This window comes from Camelus dromedarius, chromosome 26, assembly GCF_036321535.1.
Source record: "Camelus dromedarius isolate mCamDro1 chromosome 26, mCamDro1.pat, whole genome shotgun sequence".
Lineage (NCBI taxonomy): Eukaryota > Metazoa > Chordata > Mammalia > Artiodactyla > Camelidae > Camelus > Camelus dromedarius.
Window position 1 is genome coordinate 20,563,208 of NC_087461.1, and position 27,843 is coordinate 20,591,050.

The window sequence follows — 27,843 nt, forward strand, 5'->3', positions numbered from 1 at the left end:
TCGGAACCGGCACCCAGAGGAGGAGACAAGAGGAGGGGCCTGCGGCCTGGGGCTGGGCTGGGCCAGTGGCCCTGATCCCAACATGCTCAGGTGGCCAGAAGCCCTGCAGATCCCGGAGCTGCAAGCCCTGGGCCACTCAGGAAGGCAGCCCCACTCCGGAGCCCGAGGCTAGGAGACCCTTGGCTGTGGCAGGAGAAATGAGCAGAGTGGGCAGTCACGAGTGCCAGCACCCTGCAGGGCGCCCTGGACAGAGCACAGCGCCCAGTGGGGCACCTACCGCGGTGGCGCCGTTCACCTGCACAGATTTGCTGGCGGTTGTACTCAGGACAGGAGGAAGTCTGTCCACATTTGTGGTGTCCCTCTGCTTCTCCGCCACCTTGGGATCCCTGCAAAAGTGCCACCCAAAAGGGCCCGTGAGTGCCCTGCCCACGGGCAGCCCAGCGGGGACACGTGGGGATGGGGACAGGGTGGCACTTACTCGGGCGGGCGGGCGGGGGAGGCAGCGTGCTCGATGGTGGTGGGTGTGGCACAGGGGGCTGGCAACGAGGGCTCTTGGGGGACTACCGCGGGAAGAGTGTTCGTGCTGGCATCTGCGTTTAGGCTCTGAAAACCATCGGAAAAACAGTTTACAACCGGTAGACAAGCGTCTGTGAGATCTCAGACGTAATGACAAACATGTGGCTGACAGTGCTGGGAGCCCAGGTGTGGTCCTGCCCTGAGGACGGGTGTGCTCAGCCCAGACCAAAGCTGGAAACACAGCCGCCTCCATCCTCTTGCAGCCGTCGACGTATCTCGTCCCAGGCCCTTTTCTGTGGTCCAGCACCACCAGCTGCAGCCCTCCTCCCCACTGGCCAGGCATCGGAAGTCATCGGTTCACCCTGACAGCATTGTGCCCAGCACAGCCCGGCACATAACGAGCCTCCTGTGCATGTGGAAGCGAGCAGGTGAGCAGAGAGCCCACATAGGTGCTGGGTAGGTGTCAGCGAGCAGAGGGTGGGAACTGGGTCTTACCCTTTCTTTGGACGATCCTGTGAGCAATCCAGACAGCCTGTTCTCAAACAAATCCTCTGTCTTCAGATGCCCTGCTGCCCTGGGCAGCGGGGGGAAACTGGACAGCCCTAATTCAAAGCTGGGGGATGGAGGCCTGGGTGGTGTTGGAGACTGAGTCTGACTCCTCTGAAAGAGAAGAACACCATGAAGTTGCCTGGGGTGGACGGGCAGGAAGGTGCTGAGAAACACAGCAGGTGAGGGAGGCCCACGCTTGGTCCCCAGTCTCCTGGTGTCCACACCTGCCTGCCAAATGGACAGCTAGTCCAACCATGCCAAGCCCTGGTCACCTGACCAGAGCTCGTCTGTTAGGCAAGAGCTCTTCAAGGGCAGAGCTGAGAAGATGAAACCTCAGGGCTGCTGCAGCCACGGTCAGAGATGGGGGTAAGAGCCGCATCTGTATGGCCACCAAGACCCTCTGGCAGCCGACACAGACCAGCAGGACACAGCTAAGTGCCAGATGCAGAAGAGCCCGAGTCCAGCCTTCACCTTCCTCACTCCTGACAAGTTCCGTGTTATTACAGCGGAGTCTGGAATCTAAGTCACAAAGGAAACAGTAAAAGAAAAACAGAGGCCACTCTCTCAGCCCCCTGCAACTTACATAAGAAATGTTACAGAGATTTCCTTTAAAAGAAACAGTTTAACAGAAAAAGGGAGGGGGCTTCAGTTATCTGAAAACTAACTTACTGAAATGCCCTGTATTTTAATCAGTAAGTAAAAGCATGGTATTTGCCAAGAGTCTCATCACGTCCCCTGACTGCAAGACAGTGACTCAGCACAGTGATATCTGAGCATGATTTATAAGCCCAAGATCTCAGGAGAAAGGCAGTGACGTATTTTTACTGAAACACTGTTAGTCATCCTGCTGGATGCTGTTCTGTAAGCACCCCGCTCCTTGGCTGAAAGGGACAAGGAGCAAACAGGGAACCGCATTTGTGTTCAGTAGAGCAGGGGCGTTCGCAGTGAGCGGTGGGCCGTGGGCCACTTGGGCTCTCACAGGGCCCATGAAGCCTGAAAGGGCCAACCTGCCCCAGAAACTTACACCAACAGGAAGACCATCCCTGCAGAAGGAAAATCTGGAGAAGGATCTGTTAGCACTCAGAGGAGAGCAGGTGAGGATGAAAGCGGACCCAAACTGATGAAGCCCTGTCTTCCGGGGCCCCTGCCTTCATCTCCTCAGGGCCACTGGGGCCCGCGGCAGCCCGACTCGGGCAGGCACGAGCCCTCGGAACGAGGCCGCTGCACGCTCTGCAGTTCGGCAAGCTCGTGCTCAGACTCCACTGGCTCAGAGCAATTTTTAGAGGCTTTATTTTAAACATCTGCATGTTTCTGAGGTGAACTCAGCTTTTTAGAAAATACACATTTTTAGGAAAAAATACTTGAAAAATATTTACTAAGTCTCAATTTCCAGGAACGAAGGAGATGTGTGTAGCATTTTCAGGGTCTCAGCAGCGTTAGGAGAGAGACAGCGCTGCCCCTGGTGCCACGGGCCAGGCTGGGCCTCGCCTCCCGCTCACACAGTCTGGGACCCACCGCTGGTTTCTCAGGCCCTCAGACCACCCAGCGCAACAAGAGGCCCACTCTTGAACACACACATCTGCGCCACGTGCTGGGCTTCTAAGCGGCTCCAGGTCCAAACATGGGAACGGAATGCAAAACAGAATGAAATGGAAATGGCAATGGAAAAAAAATGTCACCTTTGAAGGTGATGTAGTGACTGAAAGGTAACGAGTGTCTGAGGAGACATCAGACACAGACTTGTTCATCCAAATGTTACAGGAATTCATTGGTTCCAACAAGAACAGACATAAACTGCCTTACCAAAGGGTTCACCGAAAACTGGCCTGAACTGACCAATGTGATAGAATTAGGGGTGTTCATTTTCTACCAATTTGCCCTTTCCAAGCTCCAGGCAAATACCTGGCACCTTCTGTGAGGAGAAGGCACATGCTCAGTGGCTCGGGGTGAGACCAAGAATCTCCTCAAGGTCCTTCCCTGCCCTCTACAACCAGCGTCCAAATTCATGCACCCCGCCTGGCCATGTGGGGACGCACGCACCCGCCCCAGAGCCCTGCAGAGTGTCCCCCACGGAAGGGGCCATTCAACCACCCCCAGCAGACATGACCACGCCTCAGGTACCCACCACCTGCATAAATCATCACTCATTTCTGGGTCTGTCACGACCGTGAGTTATGGCAGGAGGCATGCTCCCTACATAGTGGGGACAGAGTAAGCTACTGTGAATCAAAAATACTCCCTACATAGTAGGGACAGAGTAAGCTACTGTGAATCAAAAATACTCCCTACATAGTGGGGACAGAGTAAGCTACTGTGAATCAAAAATACTGATGAGCTAATTCCTACAGAGGGGAAGTCTGTTCTGTGTGTCCAAACTCATAACTCCAGGGATTTCAAAGTAGGTGACCTGGTTACCACACAGAAAGAACCCAGCTAGACACCTGCAGGGGGACCCCACTGTGCGCACACCGCGCCCTGGCTGCACCTGTGACCTGCACAGGACATGCGGGCACCGGGGGCTCCTCAGGAAACCAGCCACCACCGCCTTCTCTTCAGAGCATCAAAACCGTCCATTATCATCTGGCAGACGTCGTATTACGAGGAAACCGCTTTTGAAAAGCTCCTTCTCATGCCTTAATTGACTGAATTACGCTTCAAGTCTGTTCAGTGTAAACCAGGCTCAGTGTCCCGAGCGCGGCAAGATGTACTCACTGTGAACTTCTCCTCGCTCTTCTTCTGGAAGCCAAAGGAGTTTTTCCTAGGGAAGAGGAAAGCACAGGACTGTTAGATTTTTCCCCTTGCAACATATTTCACTGAGCACACAGGTAGTGCACGTATATTCAGCCTTTACACAGATGACTTCCGATTCTAAATTCCCAACTCTAACGAGTGTAAGCAAAACAGACATCCTACAGTAATGGACTAAACCTGAGGTCTATCAAGGTAAATAAAACACACGCTGAAAGGATTTTCCCATTTGGAACTTCTGTTAGCGTGTAAATACTTGAGTATCCGTTCAGTTGTAGAAGACGTGTAAGATCTGATCCTGAGCTACAAAGATGAACCATTAAAGAGCGGTGATGAACGCCCATCTGCATGGTCGTCACCAAGATCCCAAGCAGCTGCAGGCACTCACTGCCCCGGCCTTCATGCTCTGGGCCAACAGCCTTCACTGGCTGAACCAACCACGCAGGTCGCGGAGCCCCTGTGCTTTCTACACCTGTCTGCCATCCTTACACCCCCGTTCTGGGCTCCCAGGTTGCAGAGTCACACCCACAGGCAGCAGAGCTGTTCCACACGCCGCAGCCAAAACCGCAGCAATGAACACCTAGTGGGTGATGCCTGGGCTTCCACAGCCTGACAAGCCACATACTAATTCCAGTTCATAATTTTACTTTTACTTCCTTATCCATTGTCATTTCACTGAAAGCAAAGGCTCCCTAAGGGCCGTATTACATAAACTAAAAAGAAATTTAGAAATAATCTCGACTAACTCCTTTGTTTCTCAGAGAACCTCCCAGCAGCCTTGCCCAAGACGGCCTAAGGTGTCAGAGGGTGACCCCTGTGCTGAGCAGGGACAGCCTGGCCGCCCCGCTAGGGGAAGCACAGTGCAGGCCTCCAGGACTCTGGCCCAAAGCCACACCCTCCTGCAGAAACTAGTCCAGAAATAGCCCCCGGAGACTACATGCCTTCCCACAGGATGCCACAGGACTGAGGAACATTCTGCCCGTGGTGCACGGGCACAAAGTCATGAAGATGGGCGTGACTATGAGACCCCCACCCCGACCCCGGCAGAAGCAGCATGTCTCGGCCTGGGCTGCCCCCCTGCCCTCATCCACATCTGTGGCCTTGGGGTAGTCCCTCTGCGTCTGAACGACACTCCAGCTGAAAAGCCCTGAAGAGCCCGAGGCCTGGTCTGGAAACAAGGACCATGAGGGCGTCCTGACCAGCCCCTCCCCGCTGGCTTCACATCCCGGGGCACCTCAGCCTACCATTCCCCCTTCCTGATGTCTGGCTGGTGGTGGATGAAGTCCTGGTGTAGACTCTTTGGGGGGAGCTCGACCCCTCACTGGAGGGGGTCTCCACAAGTTGGACAAACCGCATGCGTCTTGCTGTGGTCTGAAGACGGAAGTGGTGGCAGGACCGCCTGAGATGCGTGGACAGAGCAGGCCTGCCCCCACCGTGGAGACGCTGGGCAGTGGCTCTGCACCTGCGGGCCCCGCTCCATGCCCAGGGAGATGGCGAGGCCTGGGAACGAGTCCTGGTGGTGCTTTTCCCGCACCATCTCCAACCAGCCCTGACTGCGCCCAAGGACCACCTTTCTGAGGGCCTAGCCTCAGCTCTGCAGGCCCTGCTCCAGGCCCCTCAGTTTACAACCCACGCCGTTCCCCCAGCAGCAGCTGCTTCCTGAGGTCGCTGCGTCTGCACTTCCTCAGTGTCCCCTCTGCCCCTCAGCCCTCCAGTGCCTGTCCAGGCAACTTCATGTCCAATTTCCTGATGCTACGCAGCCCCGGCCATGCCAACTCCACCCAGCCATGGCGAACCGGACATCCACACTGCCCTGGGTGCACACCAGGTGCCTGACAGAGGGGCTTCTGTGTGTCAGACATGGTCCCATCTGCTCTGTACAGAACACACAAAGAAATTGTTCTTAAAGTTTTCCAAGTGGGTAAAAAAAAAAACCTTAGGCAGGTTGAACAAGTGCTGGTTGTGGCTCTGGGTCAGAGGGCAAGTCCTTCCTGGCAGCCCGTTTGGAATTAACCGCTGAGGGAAGGAAATGCATAAAGCCAGCCTCCACCTGTCAAGACCGTGCTGGACATCACTGATGAACCCTCGCACCCCTCCCCGTTCCCATCTTGTCCCCCGATGAAGGGTGAGTGGCAGAGGGCGAGACAGGGAGTGGCACCCATGGAAGTGAGCGGGGAGAGGGCATGAGGGGCAGGCTGTGCAGGACCTGCCAGAGCCGTGGAGGGGCAGGCGAGACCTCCCCTAAATGTGGCCAGCGGCACCACGTAACTGGAACAGCTCTTGTTTATAAGTAAGCTCAATATGAATTTAAACGCTGGTCTGCCCGCCCACACAACTCACTGCCTGCCTGCCGTATGACTCTGCAGTGGGAGGAGGAGTGAGGCAGGGCGACCACAGGCTCATAGAACACGGAGTCTGGTCAATTCTCCACAAAGGATGACTGGGACCTAACACAGTTCAGCCCACCCCCAGTCCTCACAGGACGGTGTCCTATCACCAAAAAGAGGGAACCAGCAAGTCCCTGCTCTGAAAGTTACCCCTTTGAGTAATCACACAAAACCTCTGATGGCTACAGCCTTCAATGTGATTTTCTGTGATGGATTTGAAAATAATGATTGCAGAACACACCTAAATGAATGGAACTTGAAACTACAAACAGTTTATAAAACACCAGGTGCTTGATCAGCAAAGACTAAGTACTCACCTTCCTCTACCTAAGCCAGGGGAGAGCTCCAGACTGCTCGGCTCCACGCGCCCCGGCCCTGCGTCTCTCTTGGCGAAGGCTGGAGGGGTCTGTGCCCATGCTTGAGGCTGACCTGCCGGCCTCATCTGTGGGCTCTGGACACCATTAATCAGCTGATCCTCAGTGAAGGTAAACATGGAAGAACTTTCCAGGAGCCCAGGCCCCCTCTCTGCACTGGGGATGGCATGGCACGGGTGAGAATTACTAGGGTTCCTATAAATAAAGCATTTGTACAGCTCAGCTCTAGAACGGTCACAGAGTCACAAAATGAGCATGCTAATACGCAAACGTCTAGGCAAAAGTGTTCTATTTAGAAAAAAATACAGAAAGTGTTATTTAGCATTGTTAACTCATAGTATGTCTGATAATGCCAATCTGAACACAACATCAATGCTCTGCTTGGCTGTGGTCCAGGTCCCCAGAAGCCTTTGTCTCCAGTGAGCCTGTCCTTTCTGCAGGCACCACAGCACATATTTGAGGGTCTAATCCTCAGAGAGCGTGATCCCACACTTCTGGGTGTTTCATGTCTGATGGACATTAACGCTGGTCAAATCTATCATCAGCGAGTGTCAGGGGGACTCGAGCACGTGGTGAGGACTGCCAAGGTTTTCCATGTGTCGTGTTTCTGCTCTGCTCTGAAAGCACACAGTATGGCGGTGACCTCATATTACTTGCCTGCTTCCTGGAGGGTACTGTCTGAGGGAGGCCAGAGGAAATGCTGCAGGTATGAAGGTGGGAGACGTGAACCCATTTATAAATCCAGCATTTGGAAATGGAGTTACCTAGATTTATTAAGAACAAAGAGACTTCAGTTGGTTAGTGCTGCACCTTGTGGCAACCTGGGTCACTTCTGTTCCACGTTCTGCAAGGAACGTCCACTCCGAGAAAGGCACAGCAGGGTGAGGCCCGCTGGAGTGTCTTCTCGGCTGCACTGCTGGGAGCCCACTGCAAAACCCTTTTCAGATGCACCTCCTTGCACCCCTCATGCTTGCAAGTGCCCCAGCTCTCCTGGAACGTGCAGTCACATTCTGCATTGTACGAGGGACTACACAGCTTAGGGAACGCCAGACTGGAGGGAGGCAACCTGGGCAAAGGGCTGGACCACATCACACAAAACGCATTCAGTGTGTGCAGCCAGCCCCCGTGCCTCCCAATAAGCCGACCATGAGGGCTGCTGCGCTGGGGCAGGTGTCCCTGCCTGAGCCCCACGTGAAGCCGGACTCACCAGGGGCGGGTTGAGATAGCTGTGTGTGGCTGACCAGGCCTGGGGGGCGACCAGGCTGTAGAGAGGGAAGTGCTGCTGGGCGCTGTAGACCGGAGGCAAGTAGAACGAAGGCAAGTAGAACGAGGCCGTGTAGCGCTGCTGCGTGTAGAGGCTCAAGTTCAGGGGCCGGAAGCCGTTCTTCGGCAAAAACGTGTTTATAGCTATTGCCTTTGCTTTTATCCGCACCTGTGTGAAAACAGTAAGCTTCTGTGAGAATACTAAAGAACACTGATTTGCAAACAAAGTATAACCAAAGGTCCTGCTTACCTTAATTGGTTTTCCTTGAAAAGTTTTGACTTCTTCTCGCAGATATTTGTACGCCTGAGGGCAAGAATCATCCGTGATACCAACGTGTTAATCTTACGAATAAGACGAACTGACAACTCAGTGCCTCGAATAAGGAACTGTGTACTTAACACACGGTGGACGTGACCAAGAACAGTACCCCTTGACCTTTTTGGGTCACACTCCTTAAAAGAACCTGATAGAGGCTACGGAACTGTCAAAAATTCTCACAAACAATATCTGTATACAGCTTTCTAAGCATTAACAGAAACCACAACAGCATCCCACAGATCACAGGCTAAGAATCCTTACCCGGGGAAACAATGATCCCAACGTGCACCTGGAATTACACAGGCTGGGAAAGAAAGGGTGAAGATCACAGTGTTCAAGTCATTATTTACGAACCTCCTCCTTCTCCACACGTCCTCCACGACCCCGAGGGCTCTGAGCCGCCCCACGTGGGAAGGAGGGCTTGTGCTGCTCCAGACAGGCTCTCCCCACTCCCATCTCTCTGTTCCTGTGAGGCCCTCTTCCCTTCACCCAGTTAAAACCCAGCCTTCAGACCCTGGCTTCTCTGCTCGAGCCCCAGCAGTCTCGCTGACAACACCTGGTACCACATACAGGGCACTCCCTACATGGGCGCATGTCTCCCTAAGGAAAAGTCTTCCTTTACGGGAAGGGAACCCCCTGAACTCCTTGTCTCCCACAGAGAGCCTCTCGACGCTTTTTCAAGGACGTTGCAGTGCGACACTGCCCTGCAGCGTCAGGGTTAGGTTCAAAGCCCCAACACTTTCCTGCACAGGTGAAAGGGCAGAACCAGTTTCCCTGTGCTGTCAGCCTCCCCCGTCCTTAGGAAGTCATGCCTGCACTCTTCACGTTGCTACAGAACTGTCTGCACACACACCTGCTCTGGTTTGCTCTGCACTTACGTTCAAACCCAGCACCGTGGCACGAGAGAGGCCCGCAGGCGCAGAGGCCCACTGTGTACCAGCGGCTAGTGTGCTCCACGGGGTGGGGTGGAGTGGGGTGGGGTGGGGGGAGGGGCAGCGAGCTCACCTGTTGTGCGTCTGCCTCTGTCTCAAATGTAATAAACCAATTATCGTTATAGGCGAATTCACAGTTTATGAACTTCGGTAAGTTGTCTCCTTTAAATAGTGCTTCTACTTCCTACAGGAAAGAGGTCAGAAGTTAATTAAATTCCCAGCTGTGCCGCCATTTGTCCTCCCCAAACAGAAATGACACACTCTGAATGACAGATGCTTAGAAGACAAGCCAAACACACTGATGTCTAGAACCCTCCCAAAATGGCTAGGCATTCAGTGTGGCTTCCAGAGTAAGGATCCCACTGCCACAGGAAACAAGCTCACAACCTACTGACCTCCAATGTACCACTGACTCAATTACCGTGAAAATACCATTTTATCTTACCAGTAGGCCAATAACCACGCAACTGGGGGAGGAGGGGAGGAATGTAATTTAAGAAACTTAAAAATTAGCTGGGCTTTCGGTTCCAGCTAAGATGGACCAAACTTACCCTCCCCACAGGAAACAAAGACAAAATATAAGAAAGAATGGTTTCTGAGGCCACACAGGAGCACAATCCCTGGGGGACAGGTATAAGTGAGCCCGAGTGCCCAGTGAGGGCCTGGGGTTCCCAGGCCATGGTGCCAGGAGAGCGAGCACAGGCCAGCCCAAAGCTGCAAGCTCAGGGGCACCCCAGGACCCAGCACGCAGGAAATAGCCACCTGACAAGAGGGAACCCCTGAGCTCTCTGGGACGCATGACTGTTCCTCCCACCAGCCTCAGCCAGGGAGTGTCCAGTGCGTCTGCTCTGCTCCCCCGCCACTGACTGAACCTCAACACAGAGCCCAGGAAAACACCACCACTCAGTATAAAGTGAACTCCAAAATGCCTGGCATGCATTCAAAATTTACCAGGCACACAAAGAAACATAAAGATATGATGCATAATGAGAAAAAATCATCATTCAAATTGGCCCCAGAAAGGCGCTGAGGCCGCACATTCGCTCGAACCAGCACAAGCACACTGGCGCCCGTGGCGGCCCTCTCCTCAAAAAAGCGTTTGTTCCAAAAAATTATTTAGCGTAAAAATATGTTTTGTCTCAACTTGTGGATTTATTATTCTTATTTTAAAACGAATAAATATTTAAGCCTCTCTCCTTTTAATTTCTAAAAATGGAAGTTACCATAAACTGTTTTTTTTTAACATCAAGTGTGTACTCGAAGTCCCAAGACCAGAAAGTTTGAGAACCACTCTCACTCTGAGTGTGTAAATCCTGGGGAAAAGTGTTACTGTACCTACTCATTCTTTAAAATACACCCTCCAAAACCCACAGAAATAAGCAGAAAAGCCACAGAGAAGTGCAAATACCCTTCGGAGCAGAAACGACTTACCTCTACGGGTGTGGACTCAGAGACCTCGCGCAGGATGACTATGCAGCGGTTCTGGTATGGCCTCACTTTTTCTCCCTTCTCGTCCACTTGGACTAAAGGTAAAGCTGTGGAGAGAAGGGAAAAGGACGGTGCACAAAATTAAAACAAATCAACCATCTGTATTTCATTACAACCACAGATACCCTGGGGGGACGTGCTAGACTGTACTACTAACTGCGCTGAAGAAAGCTGTGCGACAGGTAAACACCAGAAGTCCTGACAGTTCAACACAAACTATCAAAAGGTTTTGCACCTTTGAAACGGGTCAACACGGCCAGTACCAGTCAGGCCTGACTCAGGCCTCACCGGCTTTTACTGATCTCCTTTCGGTTAGGTTTTGCCTTTTGGTGTCACTCTGTAAACTTGTATCCCATACAGTCAGGTCACAGCACATCAAGGTCACTATCAGAGCTCAGGGCCATCCACCACCACGACGACATGCGTTACCAGCTCCAGAAAGGAAGACATAACTTCACTCTGGTTCTACTGCTATCAAGGGGGTAATGAGGGAACATTATGGAAAAGCTCCTGCTAGTAAATCAGACAACTTCCATGAAACAGAAGCAGTCCTTAAAGCACACAGAGCGTACCAAAGCGTACTTTAGAAAAAAAGAACATTTTCTACACAATCCTATCAAACATTCAAGAAAACAAACAAAAACAAAAACACACCAATTCTACAAACTCTTCCAAAACACTTTAGAGTACTTTCCAACTCAACCTACAAAGCCAGCATTTCTACACCCAAACTAAGCAAAGACATCACAAAACAAGAAAACTACAGACCAATATCCCTCAGGAAGATTAATAAAAAATTCTTATCAAATTTTGCCAAATTGAATCCAACAAAGCATAAAAATAGAACTATATAATGACAAGTGGATTTTTCTCAGTAAATAAGGCTGGTTTCCAAAGAAAATTAAACAATGTAATTCACCATATTAATGGACTTAGAAAACAAACAAAAACACAATTACCGCATAGACACAGAAGCATCTGACAAAATCCAACTTGTATTCCTGATAAAAATACTCAGCAAACAAGGAAGGGAAGGCAAACCTCCTCACTGACAAAATGCCAACGTCCAGCACCACTCGTGCCAGTAGATGGGTTAGGCAAGGATGCTGACCCCCACTCTCTTCTGCACAGCCCTGGAGGCCTCAGCCAGGGTAGTAACGCAAGAAATAGAGATTACATGCATGCAGACTGGGTGCAGGAAGGTAAACCTTTTCATTTGCAGATAGGCTAAGCTCTATATAGAAAACCTGATACAATTTCTATAAAAAACTACAATTGTGAGTCTAGAAAAGGTTTAAGTATAAGACCAACACACAAAAATACACTGTATTGCTACATACTGGCACCAATCAGAAATTGAAATAAAAATATTTAAAATTGTGTCCAAAATATGAAATACTTAGTTATAAATCTGGAAAGATATGAAAGACCTGCACATTGGAAACTCCAAAACATTGCCAAAGGAAAAAATTTTAAGACTTTCCTTAGTAAATGGAAAGATATTCTGTGTCAGTGGATTGGAAAACTCAATATTGTTACAGTGTCAATTCTCTCCAAATTGATTTATTAATTCAATGTAATCCCAATAGAAATACCAATAAGCCCTTCTGAAAAACCAAAATGTTAATTCTAAAGTTCACATGGAAATGCAAGCATTTATGCAAAATGCAGAGAGCCAAAGCAAGTGGAAAACTCTGCACCTCCTCTAAGACCTACTGTCAAGCCAGCACCACCCAGACACTGCAGAACAGGTGTCAGAACAGCCCAGCAGACTCAGGCCGACCCCCAGCCGGAGAGGAGCCCCCACCTGCGGAGTAAATGACTGAGAGCGGCACAGGCAGTACGGTGGGGAAGGCTGAGCCTTTCCGACAAGGGGCGGGAGCAGCCGCACACCCACACCCCAGGGGCTGGGGACTCAGATCCTCCTCATGCCATACACGAAAATGAGCTTATGGGGATCACAGATCTAAAAATGTAAACCTAAACCCAGAAACATCTAGGAGAAATCACTTGTGGCCTGGGATTTAGCAAAGATTTCTTAGGAACAATACCCAAAACAAGCTCCAGGAAACAAACAAGGTAGTCAGCTGGGCTGCGGCAGGGCGTCTTCAAAGACAGGAGGGGACAAGGTGGGGGCGCCCGGGAGAGAGAAAATGAAGCCACACGGACACACCCACACCTGCTGGGAAAACTGACGCGGAATCGCTGGGAGCGCTTGCCCTGGTCACGGCTCAGCACTCCAGAAACAGGCAGCAGCTTCCCAAGCGCACACACCTGCCACCTGCTCCGACCTCCCACTCGCAGCAACCTACCCAAGAGAGGCGGGGACGTCTGTCCACACAGACTCACACCAATGTTCCTGGCAACTTCATCTGTAACAGCCAAAACCTGCCATGACATAAGCATCTTCCGATTCGGGAGACAAACCAACTGTGCTGTATCTACTCCATGGAGCATGACTCGGCAATAAAAAGCCACAATCTACTGACACTAAACAAAATAATTACACCGAGTGAAAGAATGCAGACACTCCCCGAAAAAAGACAGTTCATGACTGATTCCATTTATATACACTTTCCTGAAAATTTAAACTAATCTATAGTGACAAAAAACAAACAAGCAGGGTAGTTGCCTGGGGCAGGAGGAAACTCTGGTGGGTTGGGGCAGGTTGATTGACACGTTCATCATGCTGGCAGATCCTCAAGTGTATAAACACGTCAAAATGTACCAGATGTACACTTACACCATGTGAATCTGAAGTGTGTAAACTCCACCTCACCAACAAGGAAAGCTGTAAACCCATACAAAAACCAGGCGGTGGCAAAGCGCTCCGTGCCCTCCCTCCCCGCCTCCGCCAGTCTCTCTCCCCGCTTAGCTGCCCCCAACACGCTGAGTCAGCAGCTTCAGTCCTATTCATGTGTTTATGCTCCTACCCCTTATCTCTGAATCCACAAAAACAGTTCTGTTTACATGTGCCGAAACTTTATACAAATGGTATTACCTTGTACGTAATTTGAAACACCCTTTTAATCAACATGATGACCTTAAATTTTATTCTTGTTGAAAAATATATGCCGAGTTCATTTTATCCACTCTAGCATTCACTGTGTGGCAGCTCACAGTGTATTCACACCCTGATGACAAATGTTTCTGAGCTCTTTTAAATTAACAATTTCAATTAAATTAACTATAAATATAGAGCACTTGAATTAGATACAGTGTGACATGCACTATATATGTATTGATTATAAAAAGTCTAAAAATGTAATTTATGCAACTCAGTCGACATGAGAATATTCAAATTAAAATAAGGTACTACCAACTGTCTGTGGTGCATCTGATTCTATGTTAGGTATTTTGGGGATGGGGATAAGATTCAAACTTAAGAAGCCTCTCTGCTCACCCTCTCCAGAACTACAACTAATACAGTAATATGCTGACTCTACTCTGATCATGCAGGTTATTACATACGTACATATATTTCTGTCCAAAAGTTAAGTGAAAGCAATTGGACAAAACTAGCTGAATATTAATGGACAGACAACAACATTCCAACCCAAGAACCCGCACAGAAACAGTACTGGAGAAGGAAGTGGGAAACAGTAGGGGAGAGCAGGGCTGCCCGGGGCAGAAATGGCTCCTTTAAGCAACTACACAGGGTTACCAAACATGCTCCCAGCCACCAAGTGTCAATGGAGAAATTATCCTCAGCAGGGCAGCAAAGTTTATAAGGACAGCCTGAAAGGAATAAGTAAATCTGGGATTCTCAACAATAACCAAAGACTGTTAACAGAGTAAAGAAAGCTGCTGGTCAGATGGGAACCAAACTCAGCTGACACACAACACGGCCTGCTCTCAATGGACCCAAGAGACAAAGCACCACTGGAGGCACAACACTGCCTTGGGAAAGAAACGGGGGTACAATTTTCAGAACTCAAACTTCATGGATTTCCATGTTTGCCAGGTTTTTTTTAATTAATTTAATGGCCTTATGACATTTACAGAGGAATAGAGAACTTTTTTACGTGAACAGAAAATCCAACTAAGTTCTAAAATAGGACGTTCATCTTTTTCTACTGCTGTTAAGTCAAATGCACGAGAAAAAGTCTTCACTGTCAGCAGCACAGCTAAGCTGGGAGAACATGAACACCCTGCGTAGGAGTCAGTGATGGAAAGTCATGGCGGAGACACAGAAAGGTAGCTTTAACTCGGGCACCCACCACTGCGTGCCTCACGAAGGGTGCCCCTCAGAGATGCTCAGAATTGCGGGGGCAGAAGCCACCAGCTGGTACTTGTAGCCCCATCATAAAAAGTGCAACTTTATAAAGAATTAAACATCATCCCATTCTTAAAAAAATCCCACACAGCACACATTTACTATGAAACTAACACCTGTAGAAGCCATCCCGGGTGGGAGGGGAGAGGCGCAGCGTTATGGGGCACAAGGAAACTGGGTTTCACCAACATACATGTGGGTCCAAACTGAGCCAACTGTGTACTTTAAACACACACAGTTCACGACGTGCTGACTATACCTCAGTAAAATGGTTTTTACAAATAACAAAATGGTTAGGTTGCGAGAAGCCTGTCTGCAAAGCAAACCAGGGCAGGTCACACTTTAAATACCCACCCTCCCTGAATCCCTGTGGGTCTCGATATAATGTTTAAATCTTCCTTTGATGTTGCCAAATGTCCAAGGAACGAGCTAATTCACACGATGTTTTTAAGGAAGAATGCAACAAACCCGAACAGAACTTCGGCAGGAAGCTGAAGTCTGAAAAACTCTTTCAGCAGCTGGCATGCTCATCAAAGCGCACGCGGCTCTACTCTGAATACCGCTGTTTATTTTTCATGAGTGGCACAGCGGCTAACCTCTCCATTAGCCTTTTCTACCCCACAGGCCACAATCAAAGATGCGCCTGAGGGCTGTCATGGAGCCCCATCAGTGCCCCAGCGCCATGCGCCTCACCAGATACCAGGACTGTCAGAAAGGCCTGGGAGGCGAGGGGAGACTCCACTTGCCACCAAGTATCTCCTCACGAATGGCTGAGCACCTGATGGTCACGTCAGCAAGAAAGATGCCGTCTGGGCCACGTGCGTCTCGGCCAGCTGCGGCCTACTTACACCTCAGCACTTCGACAATCAAGTCCATGTCGGTGCTAAGCTTCTTGATGTGGCCCAGGTTAGCAACCATGGTGATTGGCACGTACTGATTACTGTCCATCTGCGATATAAGGTACATGTCACTAGCAAGGTTCTCCCTGCAGAAAGAAGACAATCTCTCTTAATTGATAACTTCTTTAAAAGGAAGCCTCGCAAGAGGTACGAGCGTGGTACGGTGTTGCTTTGAAGTTTTCTCTAAATTCCAACCCCACCTACCATTTGCCACCTCTCTTACCTTGGGACAATTTTTTTCAAAGACATCTGGGGAAGCAGAGAGAGCAAAAGTAAAAGCATGCTGCACTTTGTACAATCACAATCAACAAGCAGGTAAAACTTTCACAAATGTGCTTATAGCTTATCTCTGTCCCAAAGTGTTTGAGTAGCTTATTAAAAATATAAACCGAACCTTTTAAAGTAAGGAAATCCAGTGATAGAACAAAAGAAAGAAAAATGCAGAAACACCAGGGAAGGCTGGTGCCCAGAGTGCCTGTGGCTCAGGCTGGACACCTGCAGAGGCCAGGACTCCAACTCTGGCCTCCCAGCCCCCTGGAGCGGCCAGGGTGACAAAGCTGTGCATGTGGCCAACCACATATGCCACAGGGCCAGTTAAACCACTGACAGCCCTGGAGGGAGGAGGGCAGGTATCCCGAGGAGTTTCCACAAAGAGGACCACGCGCTCAGAAACCCCTCAGCACCACACACAGCTGAACTCTGGCTCCCAAAAGAAGGCCCCACGAAGCCCATGCTGTGCAAGGGTGCACCCTGCCCCCAAGCAGCCCTGCAGGTGTGGACTCCGCCGCAGGAGCCCAGGGCAGGCCTGCGGGACACCTCCTCCCGGGGAGTTGATCAGCAAGCCATCGAGGCGGTGTCCCAGTCTGGGCTGCACAGCGGTGGAAAGCGCCCAGCACAGCGCCCCTCCCCTCACCCTCACGCAGCCGCACCGGACACCTGCGCCAAGTCTGAGGGCAGAGGCGGCCCAGAGGAACACCCGGAGAACCGCCCTGACTGACAGGGAGCATCTCACCTGGCTTGTCCCCTCACACTCAGCCCCACCTCCCCACACGCCCGGGTCCGCAACGCGACCCTACACATTCTGCTGTATTTAACAGAAAAAACAAAAAAATTACTGCTACACAAAGAAAACAGCTTCACAGTGCAGCGCTTGGCATACTTTGAGAACTAATATAGGAAACGTGTCCTCAAACTTCAGTGTGCTAAAAAATGTCTCTGTGAGATTGACCCCCCCAAGGCTCCTCGCTCACAACCTGAGGGTGGGTGGGGATGGGAGGAAACCAAAGTTCAAAAGCAACCCAGGTAACAATCAAGACACACCTGTGGTCAGTGGGCAGCAGGCCAACAGTCTCCATTCCCTATCAACAGATGTAAGACACAGAGGCTGACAGACAGCCTCTTCTCCCGTGGAAAGCACCCTGTCTGTGTGTGCAGTTCCAGTGCACAACACCTTGGCCACAAGGCACCAGCACAAGCACCACCACCAGCACCACCACCCTTACCTGGACAAGCAGAATTCCAATGTTTTCTTAAGTACTTCCCGGGGGTCTTCCTGGCTTTCTGGTTGTGATTCATTTCCTCCTACACAGAAGCAATGATTAGCTCGGGGAAAATGGCTTAAAATTTACCAAACAGATAATTCTGTACAACAATGCTCATTTTTCAATATACATATTTATTCATCTGCACAATTAAGATAGAGAAATAAGAAAAATGCTATTTTACAAGGAAATCATAAGCAAAAACAAACAAAAAACCCCTTCTCACCCATACAAAAACAGTTTCAAAAAAACAGCCTAAGAAGTGGTGTTTATTAGCGAAGTTTAGCAGGTGCTTTTTATCACAAAATGAGTATAAGCTTATTTAACGTTTTGTCTCAATTCTAAAGAGATTTTCGGGTAGCCTAGAAAAACACAAGATAATAAAATGACAATAAAATATAAAGGAAAGAATAAAAATAAGGAAAAGATAAATACAGGCCCCCCAAAAATCAAGGCTGGGGATCCTGAACACACGCAGCGGTAAGGCTACGCTGTGTCTACACCACAGCCTGACACACTGGCCCTTACACTGCCGGACAGGCAAAGGGACAAGGCAGACACTGCTCGGATACAGCGATCCCACCAGAGAACACTAAGTGAACAGATCCTCTAGCAGAAACAGAACCTGGTACTAGATTCTGGAGAGCCCTCCTAAGATGTCAGATGGCATGTGGGTAACTTCTGTGTGGGGGTCACACGGAGCACCTACCATGGACCGGGGCCTCCAGGACAGTGCACTGAGCTCAAGGTGAGGCCCCGGGCCCTCCCCAGCACTCTGCTCACCAGGTCAGGATCCCATTTTAAGGTGGCACTAGGAGAGAAAAAGCACTTAAATTCTAAGAACTAAGAGTTTTTTTGCACACTTAAAAAAAAATCTTTAAAAACTGAAGTGTAGTTGATTTATGACGTGTTAGTTTCTGGCTGCACACTTCTACGTAAGTTTCATGGTACAATAATACATGTGACACTGGTATTTTAAAACAAGAGACACTGGTATTTTAAAAGTCAAAGACCATCAAAAAGCAAAGACAAAGCAGGGGCATTTACAACAAATAAAGACAGAGAGTTTGTTTTATATAAAGAGCTTTAACAAAATCCACCCCCCACCAGCAAAAAAACAAGACAAAACAAAACCAATGGACCTGATGAGACTGAAAACTTGAAATGGCTCTTGAAGCTACAATCTCATTTCACTCCTTCATCCAGAAAGGCCTGTTTTAAGTACCCACGTGAATTCACATTCCACACCCCACATTTCAGATATTCACTACATGTCTCCTGCGTGCCAGGCACCATCAAAGCTGTTTGTTCAGCCTCAGTGAGGCAAAGCCTCTGCTCTCAGTGGGAGGCAATCAAAAGTTAAACAAGTAAACAGTAAACAAACAGTGTCAGGCAGACTGTGACACAGTGGAGGAAACCACAGGGCACAGGGCCGTCGTGCCACCCAGCCACTCCACACGGGGCTGGAGAGGGAGCCAGAGGTGCACAGAGACAGCTGGTCCAGATGATTCCGGAGAGTTCTGATGGGGGAGGCCGGGTGTGGAGGGCAGTTCCACTGAACATGAGAGAGGATACAACAACGTGGAAGGTTCCTGACACGGCAGGTGAAGGGTTTGGGGACGGAGGACTGGGAGACTCGAGGTGTCAGGGTGTGAACTGCTCTTCCCACAGCAAGACAGGAGGTCGTCTGCTTCCAGGCAAGATGGGGCGCAGGGCCTGGAGTTATCTCCCCTCACGGAACAACCAGCAAAACCAAACACACCTGTTTCTAAGAGTTACAGTCATCAAAACAAACCAACCTATGGAGAAGAGACAGCTTGGAGATAAACCTACATGCTTCAAAGGATTCTGACAAAGGCACAGAGGCAGTGCAATGGAGAAAAGAGAGTCTTTCTGACATGTGGGGCTGGAAGAGCAGCATGTCCATGTGGGGAAAAAAAAAGAATTTTGCTTCATACCTCACACACTACAAAACTTAGCTTAAAATGGACCACAGACCTAAAAAATGTAAAATTTAAAACCATACAACTCACTGGAGAAAACCTTAGTGACCTGAGATTAAACAAAGATTTCTTAGGTACAACACAAAAAGCAAGATCCACAAAACACAAAACAAAACAAAAAAACCTGATAAACTGGACACAATTCTGAACTTTTGCTTTACAAAACATACTGTTAGGAGAATAAAAGACAAGTCAGACTGGAGGGATGTATTTGCAAATTACATACCTGATAAAAACTTGTTACCAAAATATATAAAGAACTCTCCACTCAATAATAGAACAACCCAATGAGAAAATGAACAAAAGACTTGAACAGATGCTTCACCAAAGACATGTGCACATGAAAAGACGTTTGACACCATCAGTCACCAGGGAAATACAAATGAAAAAACCACAGTAAGATCCCACTACCCAGCTTTGAGAATGGCAAGAAAGACTGCCTACATCCAGTGCTGGTGAGGATGTGGAGCAGCCGGAGTCGGGCCCACTGCTGGTGGGATCCAGAGAGTTCGGCTACAGAACACAGCTTCACTCGCTCTTAAGAGGATGAACCTATGCCTAGCAGATGATCTGGCCTCTGATGATGAGGCACTTCAGCATCATGGCCAACTCACCTGCAGTGCTAACTCCTGACTCCCCCTGACAGAAGTCTCGAAAACTGAATACATCCTACGTTTATACATTATTGTTCAGGCTGCTACCACAGATGTTCAAAGAGATTAAACTCTGTCCTATCATTTGGTCTTTCTATGGACTCTGAAATTTTAAGCACTTTTTGAAGACCCAGCATTCAGAAAAGAGACACTACATAATTCTGTGATTCGATTGTGTTGTGAATCATGGAATCCAGAGATCGTGGACTTTGGAGCACTGATTTCATCATGAGAGACCTAAGAAAAACAGATGATTTTTTTTTCTTGATGAGTAAGAGTGAGCTGTTTTGATAAGTATAATACCAACGTATCAACAGACCTCAACATAAGACCACTTAGGATCAAGTGTTAAGAGTGTGTATCATCTACTCAAAAAGTCAAAGTAAGTCCTCAGGCTTTCCTAGGGCTACTCGGTTTCTACAATAGTTTTTTCACAAAATCTAAAAACTGCTGGGCCTTTCACAGCCCACTGCGGGAATACACCCTGGCTCTGAATGCCACCAACGTGAGGCGCTTTCTCAAATGCAAAGTGAAAGTGGCTTTTAGTGCGGAGTCGTGCGTACCAAGTACAGAGACTCAGCTACTACCTAGGGCCTGCTTGTGGAGTTCCTAAAGAATCACTTGTGCAAGTCAGGTCTCTCAGCCTGGATATTTGCACCTAAATGTCACCTCAAAGGGTTCCTTAGTCACAAACTGGTCTGGGATGTTGATAATTCAATCCTATATTATACGCTTAAATTACAATTCCAGAAATCTTGGATCATTTCAAAAGAACTCTTACCAATACCCAAAGGACATCAAAAATGGAAATAATTTAGTATCCAACTCACTCTTTCTCCCTTCCTCCCTCTCTCTCTCTCACACACATACCTACACACACTCCTGGGAGAAACAACTTCCAACGACCAAGAAAAGGAAATCTGATTCCTGGGCAACCACGGTTCAGACGGCTTATTTCTAGAGCTTAAGCACTTGACACCACTTAGTAAACTACTACATCCAAGTTTTAAATGGTGCCTTCAGGTTCACAGAGGCAGTAAGTTGACAAAGCACGGCATTTCCCCCATAGATACAGCAAGTACCCTTGTCTAATGGCACAGCTATACAATGTGCCATCCCTGAGGCACACATGATTGTGTTACATGCGAGTTTCTGAAAAGATCACAGGGAAATAGGAGATGTAATCTAGGAAAATAAAATAATTTCAGTCTCTAAGTGATGGTTCTTTTAATAACTTAGAAAGAGTACTATTAAGATCTTAAATGGATTAGATAACCTTTTTCTATCTTATTTGCCTTATTTCACAAGTCCTCCACGATTAAATTTGAGTAATAGGTGGAGACAGACATGCCACTGGTATTTGGGAAAGGCTGAAAAATAAAGATTTTCATCAATCAAGAATTAAATTTGTCATTTATAACAACAATCTAAATATTTAAAAAAAAAAAAACAGGTTCAAGTCAAATTTTCAATAAATTTCCAGTCCCACTGTTGTCGTGAAATATTTGAATCACTCTAGAATGTAATATGGTTTCATGATTTCTGGGAACTTACTACCTTGAATCTCAAATCTGTAAAGCCTAATTTTTTTCATTAAATGATCTCTGAAAAGTCTTTAACCAAAATTAATAATTTAATTGGTCTAACTGGATGCACCAATCTCTTTATTCCAGCAAAAACAAGATACAGAATGTAAACTGCAATTAAAACTCTAAAAGCATTTCTTCAGAAAGAAAAAAAAAAAAAAACTCAACTCCAACAGAGAATTTAAGAAAACCTCAAAAATGTTTACACTATTTGAGTCTCAGCTGTGGACATGATGCTGTACTTCCCCCGAATACCTGAGTAGGTTCCTTACAAATGAAGGCCATCTTCTATGTAATCCAATATGAAAACTGAAGAAAGGAAATCAGTATTTACACATTACTGATTCTGTGTCCTTTATTTTGCATCCTATCAGGAGTCTCAGGATTTAAACTTGTCCCATTATTGACAATGTTCACTTTGATCACTTGACCAGAGTAGTATTTACCAGGCTTCGTCACTAAGAAGTCACCCTCTTCCCTTTTGTAATGAACACGTATTTTGTTGGAAGTTATCTTGAGGCTCTGTAAAAATTCCATTCCTAATAATAAACTGAATTTATTGATTTGCTTATATCAATATGAACATAAGGATAGCTACTTTATTCAATGAGTCATGATCCATTACTAACAGTATTTAAGTTTAAGTGTTAAATGTTTCCAGATTTAACCCTTGGAAACCCTATCAAAGCTGGCTCCTATGTACTTTCAACATATCCCCATCATTTATGAACACTTCTTTACTTTGTATTTCAAAAAGAAGTTCCAGTCTCACCTGGTACGTTCCCTATCCCAGCCTAGGCATTTCTTCCTGGATAGAACCCTGGTTCCTTTCGGTGGACAAATGTTCAGAGATCAAAGGCTCTATGTTGATAATTGCTACTGAGATGAGCTGTTTTCACTTAATCTCAGGGGAGAGAGCTAGGGAACATGTTTAATTGAAGGCATACATGCATACACAGATGTGTGCAAATATTTACGAATACACATTTATATCTCTTTATTTCTATATCCCATCTTTTGTGCTACTGCTGTCCTTGCTTTTACATATGCTATAAAACCAAAGAGCATTGATAATTATTTTTTCTTGTTTTTCTGCATCATTGCCAGCAGTTAGTATTATCAGATTTGGGGGTTTTGCCACATAAATAAGTGCATAATGGTATCTCACTGCTGTTTTAATTTGAATTTCTGTAATGATAAATAATGTTTAGCATCTTTTAATATGCATACTCACCATACATACGTCTTCTTTTAAGTATGAGCTCAAACCTTTTACCCATTTTCTTGTGTTTATTTTCTTTTGAGTTTTAACAATTCTTTATATAACTGTTTTGACTCCTTTAACAGGTAAGTAGATTGCAAGTATTTTCTCATAGTCTGTTGTTAGTCATTGCATTCTCTTAAAAAATGTCCTTTCCAGAGCAAATGTTTTTAATTTTGATAAAATCCAATCACCTTTTTTTTTTTTCTTTCTCCAGGATAACATATTTTTTGTGTCTAAAATGAAACTTGAATTGTGCCCTGGGGGCCACGGGGCTTGCTGCTCTTCTCTCCGAGACTAAGGCTTTCATTTCAAAAGGGAGTGAGGCCCCTAGAGCCCCTGCCCCAGGGGCCACCCCTCCTCCCAGGACCCCACCCCTCCAGCCAGGCTTCCCGTCTCCCGCCTGACCTCCCGTCTTTCCTGTGAGGACCCTTTGGAGGTTCGTGGAGAAAAGCCTGTGAATGGGTGCAAATTCCCTTCTGTCCATGTTAGGAGAGAGGGGTTATCTTCTCACTGGAATTCATGCTCAGCCTTTAGGAAGTGGTTACAAAGTTAACCGGATTCTTGCCCATGTGCCATCCTCCCATATCCTGCACAGCTAGCTGTGTCTGATACCCTTAGAGGGACCTGTTTTTCACTAGAAATCAGGTAACTTGCTTGTCCTGTGACTTCAGCTCTCTAGTGAGTACAAAAAAAGTTTCAATTTTTTGGTTTACTTAGTTTGAGAGTGACACACTTTTTGCAACTTTCTATATGCCAGGCAGAAGGAGAACTCCGGATAACCTTTTAAGTTGTTTTACATTCAAAACTCAGTAAATTCTTCAAATAATTAACCAAACATGCTATGTATGCATTCGTGCACACACAGATACATGAAAGTGAAGAGAGGCAAGTTTTCACTTTATTCTAAAAAGTAAAGTTACAGAGAGGTTAATGAAGATTTTCAAAAACACTGAAGTGTGACACAATTTATTGTATAATTTAGGCCAATTTCATAGTTGATTTATACACTGGCATTTTTTATTAGATGCCAGCGAGCAGGAGATATAAAACTATGAGCCCTCATGAAGCCTGTAAAAAGGACAGGAATATATGTCAAATATAAGTTACTGCTGGAAGAAATTGCTGATTAACTGTCCTTTACCCTCAATTATTAAAGATTAATGTTTTACAGCACAATCTGAGGGAAGCACAGCCTGGGAATCCCATCTCTGCTCTCTCTACACTGTAGATGAACAAATACCAGTACCTTATGAATTCTGCTCTTCAAATAGTCCAGAGTGCTTTTGGTATTTTGCCTCATAGCATTAGTTCTATGGCTTTGCCCAAGCCAACAACTGAAATAAATGTCTCCCTCAAAAAGAAATACTTTGAAAAACAAGTCAAAACCCCTAAAGAAATCAAAAGTAACCATCAAAATGATGGTGTCATCACACTGAAAATGCAGCCAGTGATACCATCAACATCACATGGGCTGCCGACAGTCCACCAGCAACAGAGTGGCTGCAAACGACTAACCAGCCCCGTAGAAAACCTGCTGAGAAAGACTGAACCATGCTAACAGGGGGAGGGAAAAGCTGAAGAACAGTGTGAGCACTCGGCTCCAGGTGCACAGGATACACCGGGGAAAGGCATGCTCATGGTGCCTGGCATCATTCCTCACTCTGGGGACTGTGATTTAAGTCCTTGTTACGGTGACAGCCTAGGGTAATGCATTCCTCTCGCTAAAATAAGTTTCTCACCAGATCTATTCTAAGAGCTTACAACTCTTCACTGAGAATATCTCTATACTGGAGGAAATGCTCAGTTTACATGATTTAAACAGAGCCCCCTACAACAGAGTTCCCTTACCGAGGTTATGATTCACCTCTCCATCTAAAACTATTCCCTTGTCTCCTCTGACCTAAATCCCTTTCTTGTCGCCTCTGACCTCAATCCTGTGCTAACTGAACACTAAACCACAGTCAGATGACTAAGACAGCTGTTACTGATAGCATCAATGTACTAACATTGCCTTGTAGATATCATTAACATACAGACTCAGGCTTTTCCCCCAGGGCAAGATGAGTTCACAGAACCACGAGCCATGGACCACCCTGACAGAGAGTCATAAACTGGACACATCCTGACTCCAGAAACCTTGGTTAGGCAATGTCACAGAACCGTCACAAGATGATGATTTTTCTTTCGCAGTTTCTTTGTTCTTCCCGTTTAAAACATCCCTAACTCAAAGATCAAGGTGAAGGCGATCTGAGATTTGTCTCCCACTCCCTTACTTGGTGCCCTGCAAAAAAAAAAAAAAAATCCTTCGCTGCAAACACCTGCTTGTCAGAGTTAAGCTTTCTGTGTCACAGGCAACCCTTGCTTGATAACATCATAAGAGAAAAGCAAGCATCCTGCATAGTCACCAAGAACTTTAAACTTCAAATCACATCAACAGCATGGAGAGTATTTTGACTGATTAGGATAGAGCAGCAATATATCCAGGATAATGTAAAGCCACACACAAAACTCAAACTCACACACACACACACACACAAAAGGAATTCATTTTTTTACCCATACAGAATTTATGAAATTTGCCCTTTCTTGTTTTTTCACTTTGATTCCTATCAATCCTATTTCTCCCTCCCTCCCTTTCTCTTTCTCAAAAACTTTCCCATGACAAAAAACTCCTTCTTGTCCAACTCTATTATCTTTCCTAAACTCTGCCACATTTCAATCCCTCTTTACAGTCTATCAGTAAACTCATCATTAACCACTGCATTAATCTTTCTTTGCCCAATATATACACACTCCCCTTTCCACTGCTGTCTTCTTCCATTTTTCTTCCTTTTTTCAAAGTGAGACTTTCCTTTGGGTTTTTTTTCTCCCAATTCCATAGATTCTGAATCATCTGCCTGTTTCACATGCCTACCCACAGACACTGATGTTTAAAAACTGGAATGAAATGCTGTCTGTATTAGAGTCAGTCTTAGTGGAAACTTCCCTAGAAGTTGAAGAGTTAAGCATCAAAAGGGAAAAGTAGCAGTTGTGAAGGCCAAGACTCAGTGACTCAGTTTACTCTGGCTGAACAATCACTACTAGATGTATTCTGCTCAGTCCAAGTGATCTCAGCGTTTTCACCCTATTTGTTAATGAAATAAAACTATTCAGAAAGCGTAGTACTGACTCATCAGGCTACTGTGGCTTCCAATTCAATATGCAGAAAATCCTAGGGTATTATTATAACTGGTGTACAGAGACCAGGGAGTAGCTTTATTTTCCTACAAACATTGTCTTTAAACACATTCTGCTTAATCTCTGCTCCCATTTTACACATATCACATGACTTCTGAGTCATTTTAAAGGATCAAAATCCATGGTCAGTAAGTAAGATTCACCTTTAGGTGAAAAACTTCATCGATTTTAAATCAAAACTTTCATCTCCTTCTCAACCCAAAGCTTTCCTCCTCCAATACGAGCCTGAACCATGGGGCTATAGTGGGAGAGGTAACACCTGTTCCTTCGCTACCACTTGACCTCTTTCCCTGCCATTTTCCGGCTTTTTCTTGAGTCTGTGAGAAGTTTAAAGAAAGGAGATGAAATTTTATATTCGCATTTCTCTCTTGCTGACTCACACTGGGTGACCTCCGATATACCTCTGCACAGCAGGCACGTGGCCTTTTGAAAGTGCAGTACAGGTGGAGTTCCCTGGAGGTCCTGTGCAGACTTTGGCCTTCTGCATTTTCTAGAATGGGCTATTACAGTCTTGGGATCCACCTGTGCTCACATCCTACCTCCCACCTCCGAAGCACGCGATCCAGTCTTTTACTTCTGAATTCTCCTTGCCCCAACATGCTACGATATTGCTTTTAACTATCTCTGCCAGTGAGAGTGGAGGACAGAGGCAGTCCTCTTCCATTATGCCGCCTGATTCCAGTGGCTTTCCTGTTTTTAAACTTCATGGTAGTTCTTTGTTTACTAATGTTTTTCCCACGTAAATAAAGTATACTACAGATGAAGGAATACTCCCCACAACACTGGCATATGCTCAATAAGTAAAAACTGGTATTCTCAGACATACCACTGCAGAGCTGATCAGACTCTGCTTCTTTTCTTTATGAAAGCACTTTATTAATGTCCATTTGGAAGACATCTAGAAGTAAGATTAATGTCTCTGACTCCTTATAATCATAAATCTATCCTTCCAGGATACGGAGAATGCTACCAATGTCATGACGCTTCTTTTTTGACAATATCAAAGGTAAACACACAACCACAAATTCCCCTTAACCTAAGGAAATTGACTCTGCTTGTCATTTAAAAGTCTTTTACAACCAAGGACCTGAATGTCAGGTCTATTCAGAATAATGAATTTGAAATTGCCAGTGACAAAAGCTCCAACTGTCAGCTTCTATTTATACAGGAAAAAGAACAGAGGGCAGTGGATTTTACAGATTTGACACTGAAGTATTTCATCACTGCAGGCCTCAAACAGTGTAGAAAGCAAAAATGCCATATAATTCACACATAGGCCAACACAGGCCACAGCATTCAACCTTTTTCCTTTTAAATGCTTCTTTATACAAGTTGGAGTTTGCTTAAAATGCCAGGCTCCACAGCACCAGTTACATACACCTAAATGCCATTTGCATAGGACACTGAATACATCACAAACAAATATTTGCTTTGTATCTCCTATTTGCTTGTCTAGTTCAAAAACAAGGCTCTTTTGAAGAAGGGGATGTGGTCCAGGGCTGCCTCCAAGGCAGCCCTGACAGGGGAAACCCACAGCATACTAATCGCTTTCCCTCGGGCTCCTTGTGGGTGAGGCCACGCTGAGACGAACATTACATACAGTCTTGAGAGGAGGAACACCTGCACACACACCCATGGGAGAAAGCATGTGTTTCCTGACATTCTCTATACCTTTTGTTTGCTCCTCCCAGTTAATTCTCCAAAATTCTGCACCTTTTGTTCCAGGATAAGGACCCGAATAGAAAATATCACAGATCCCCATGCCTTCTGCCCTTCCATGTGGCTGAGTCAGCTGAGAGCCCAGCAGG

General features: G+C 46.8%; 1 protein-coding gene across 1 annotated transcript; it reads right to left on the reverse strand.

Annotated features, from left to right (window-relative positions):
* Positions 1–474: 474 nt before the first annotated feature.
* LOC116149744 (la-related protein 4B) lies at positions 475–26,699 on the reverse strand. The gene is made up of 12 exons (XM_064479345.1): positions 26,582–26,699; positions 17,254–17,332; positions 15,701–15,837; positions 10,520–10,623; positions 9,162–9,272; positions 8,088–8,141; positions 7,782–8,006; positions 7,232–7,338; positions 6,518–6,769; positions 3,778–3,823; positions 1,012–1,176; positions 475–603 (listed from the first exon to the last, which is right to left on the reverse strand). The coding sequence occupies exons 1-12, from the start codon at positions 26,697–26,699 to the stop codon at positions 475–477; spliced, it is 1,527 nt and encodes a 508-aa protein (XP_064335415.1).
* Positions 26,700–27,843: the final 1,144 nt, after the last annotated feature.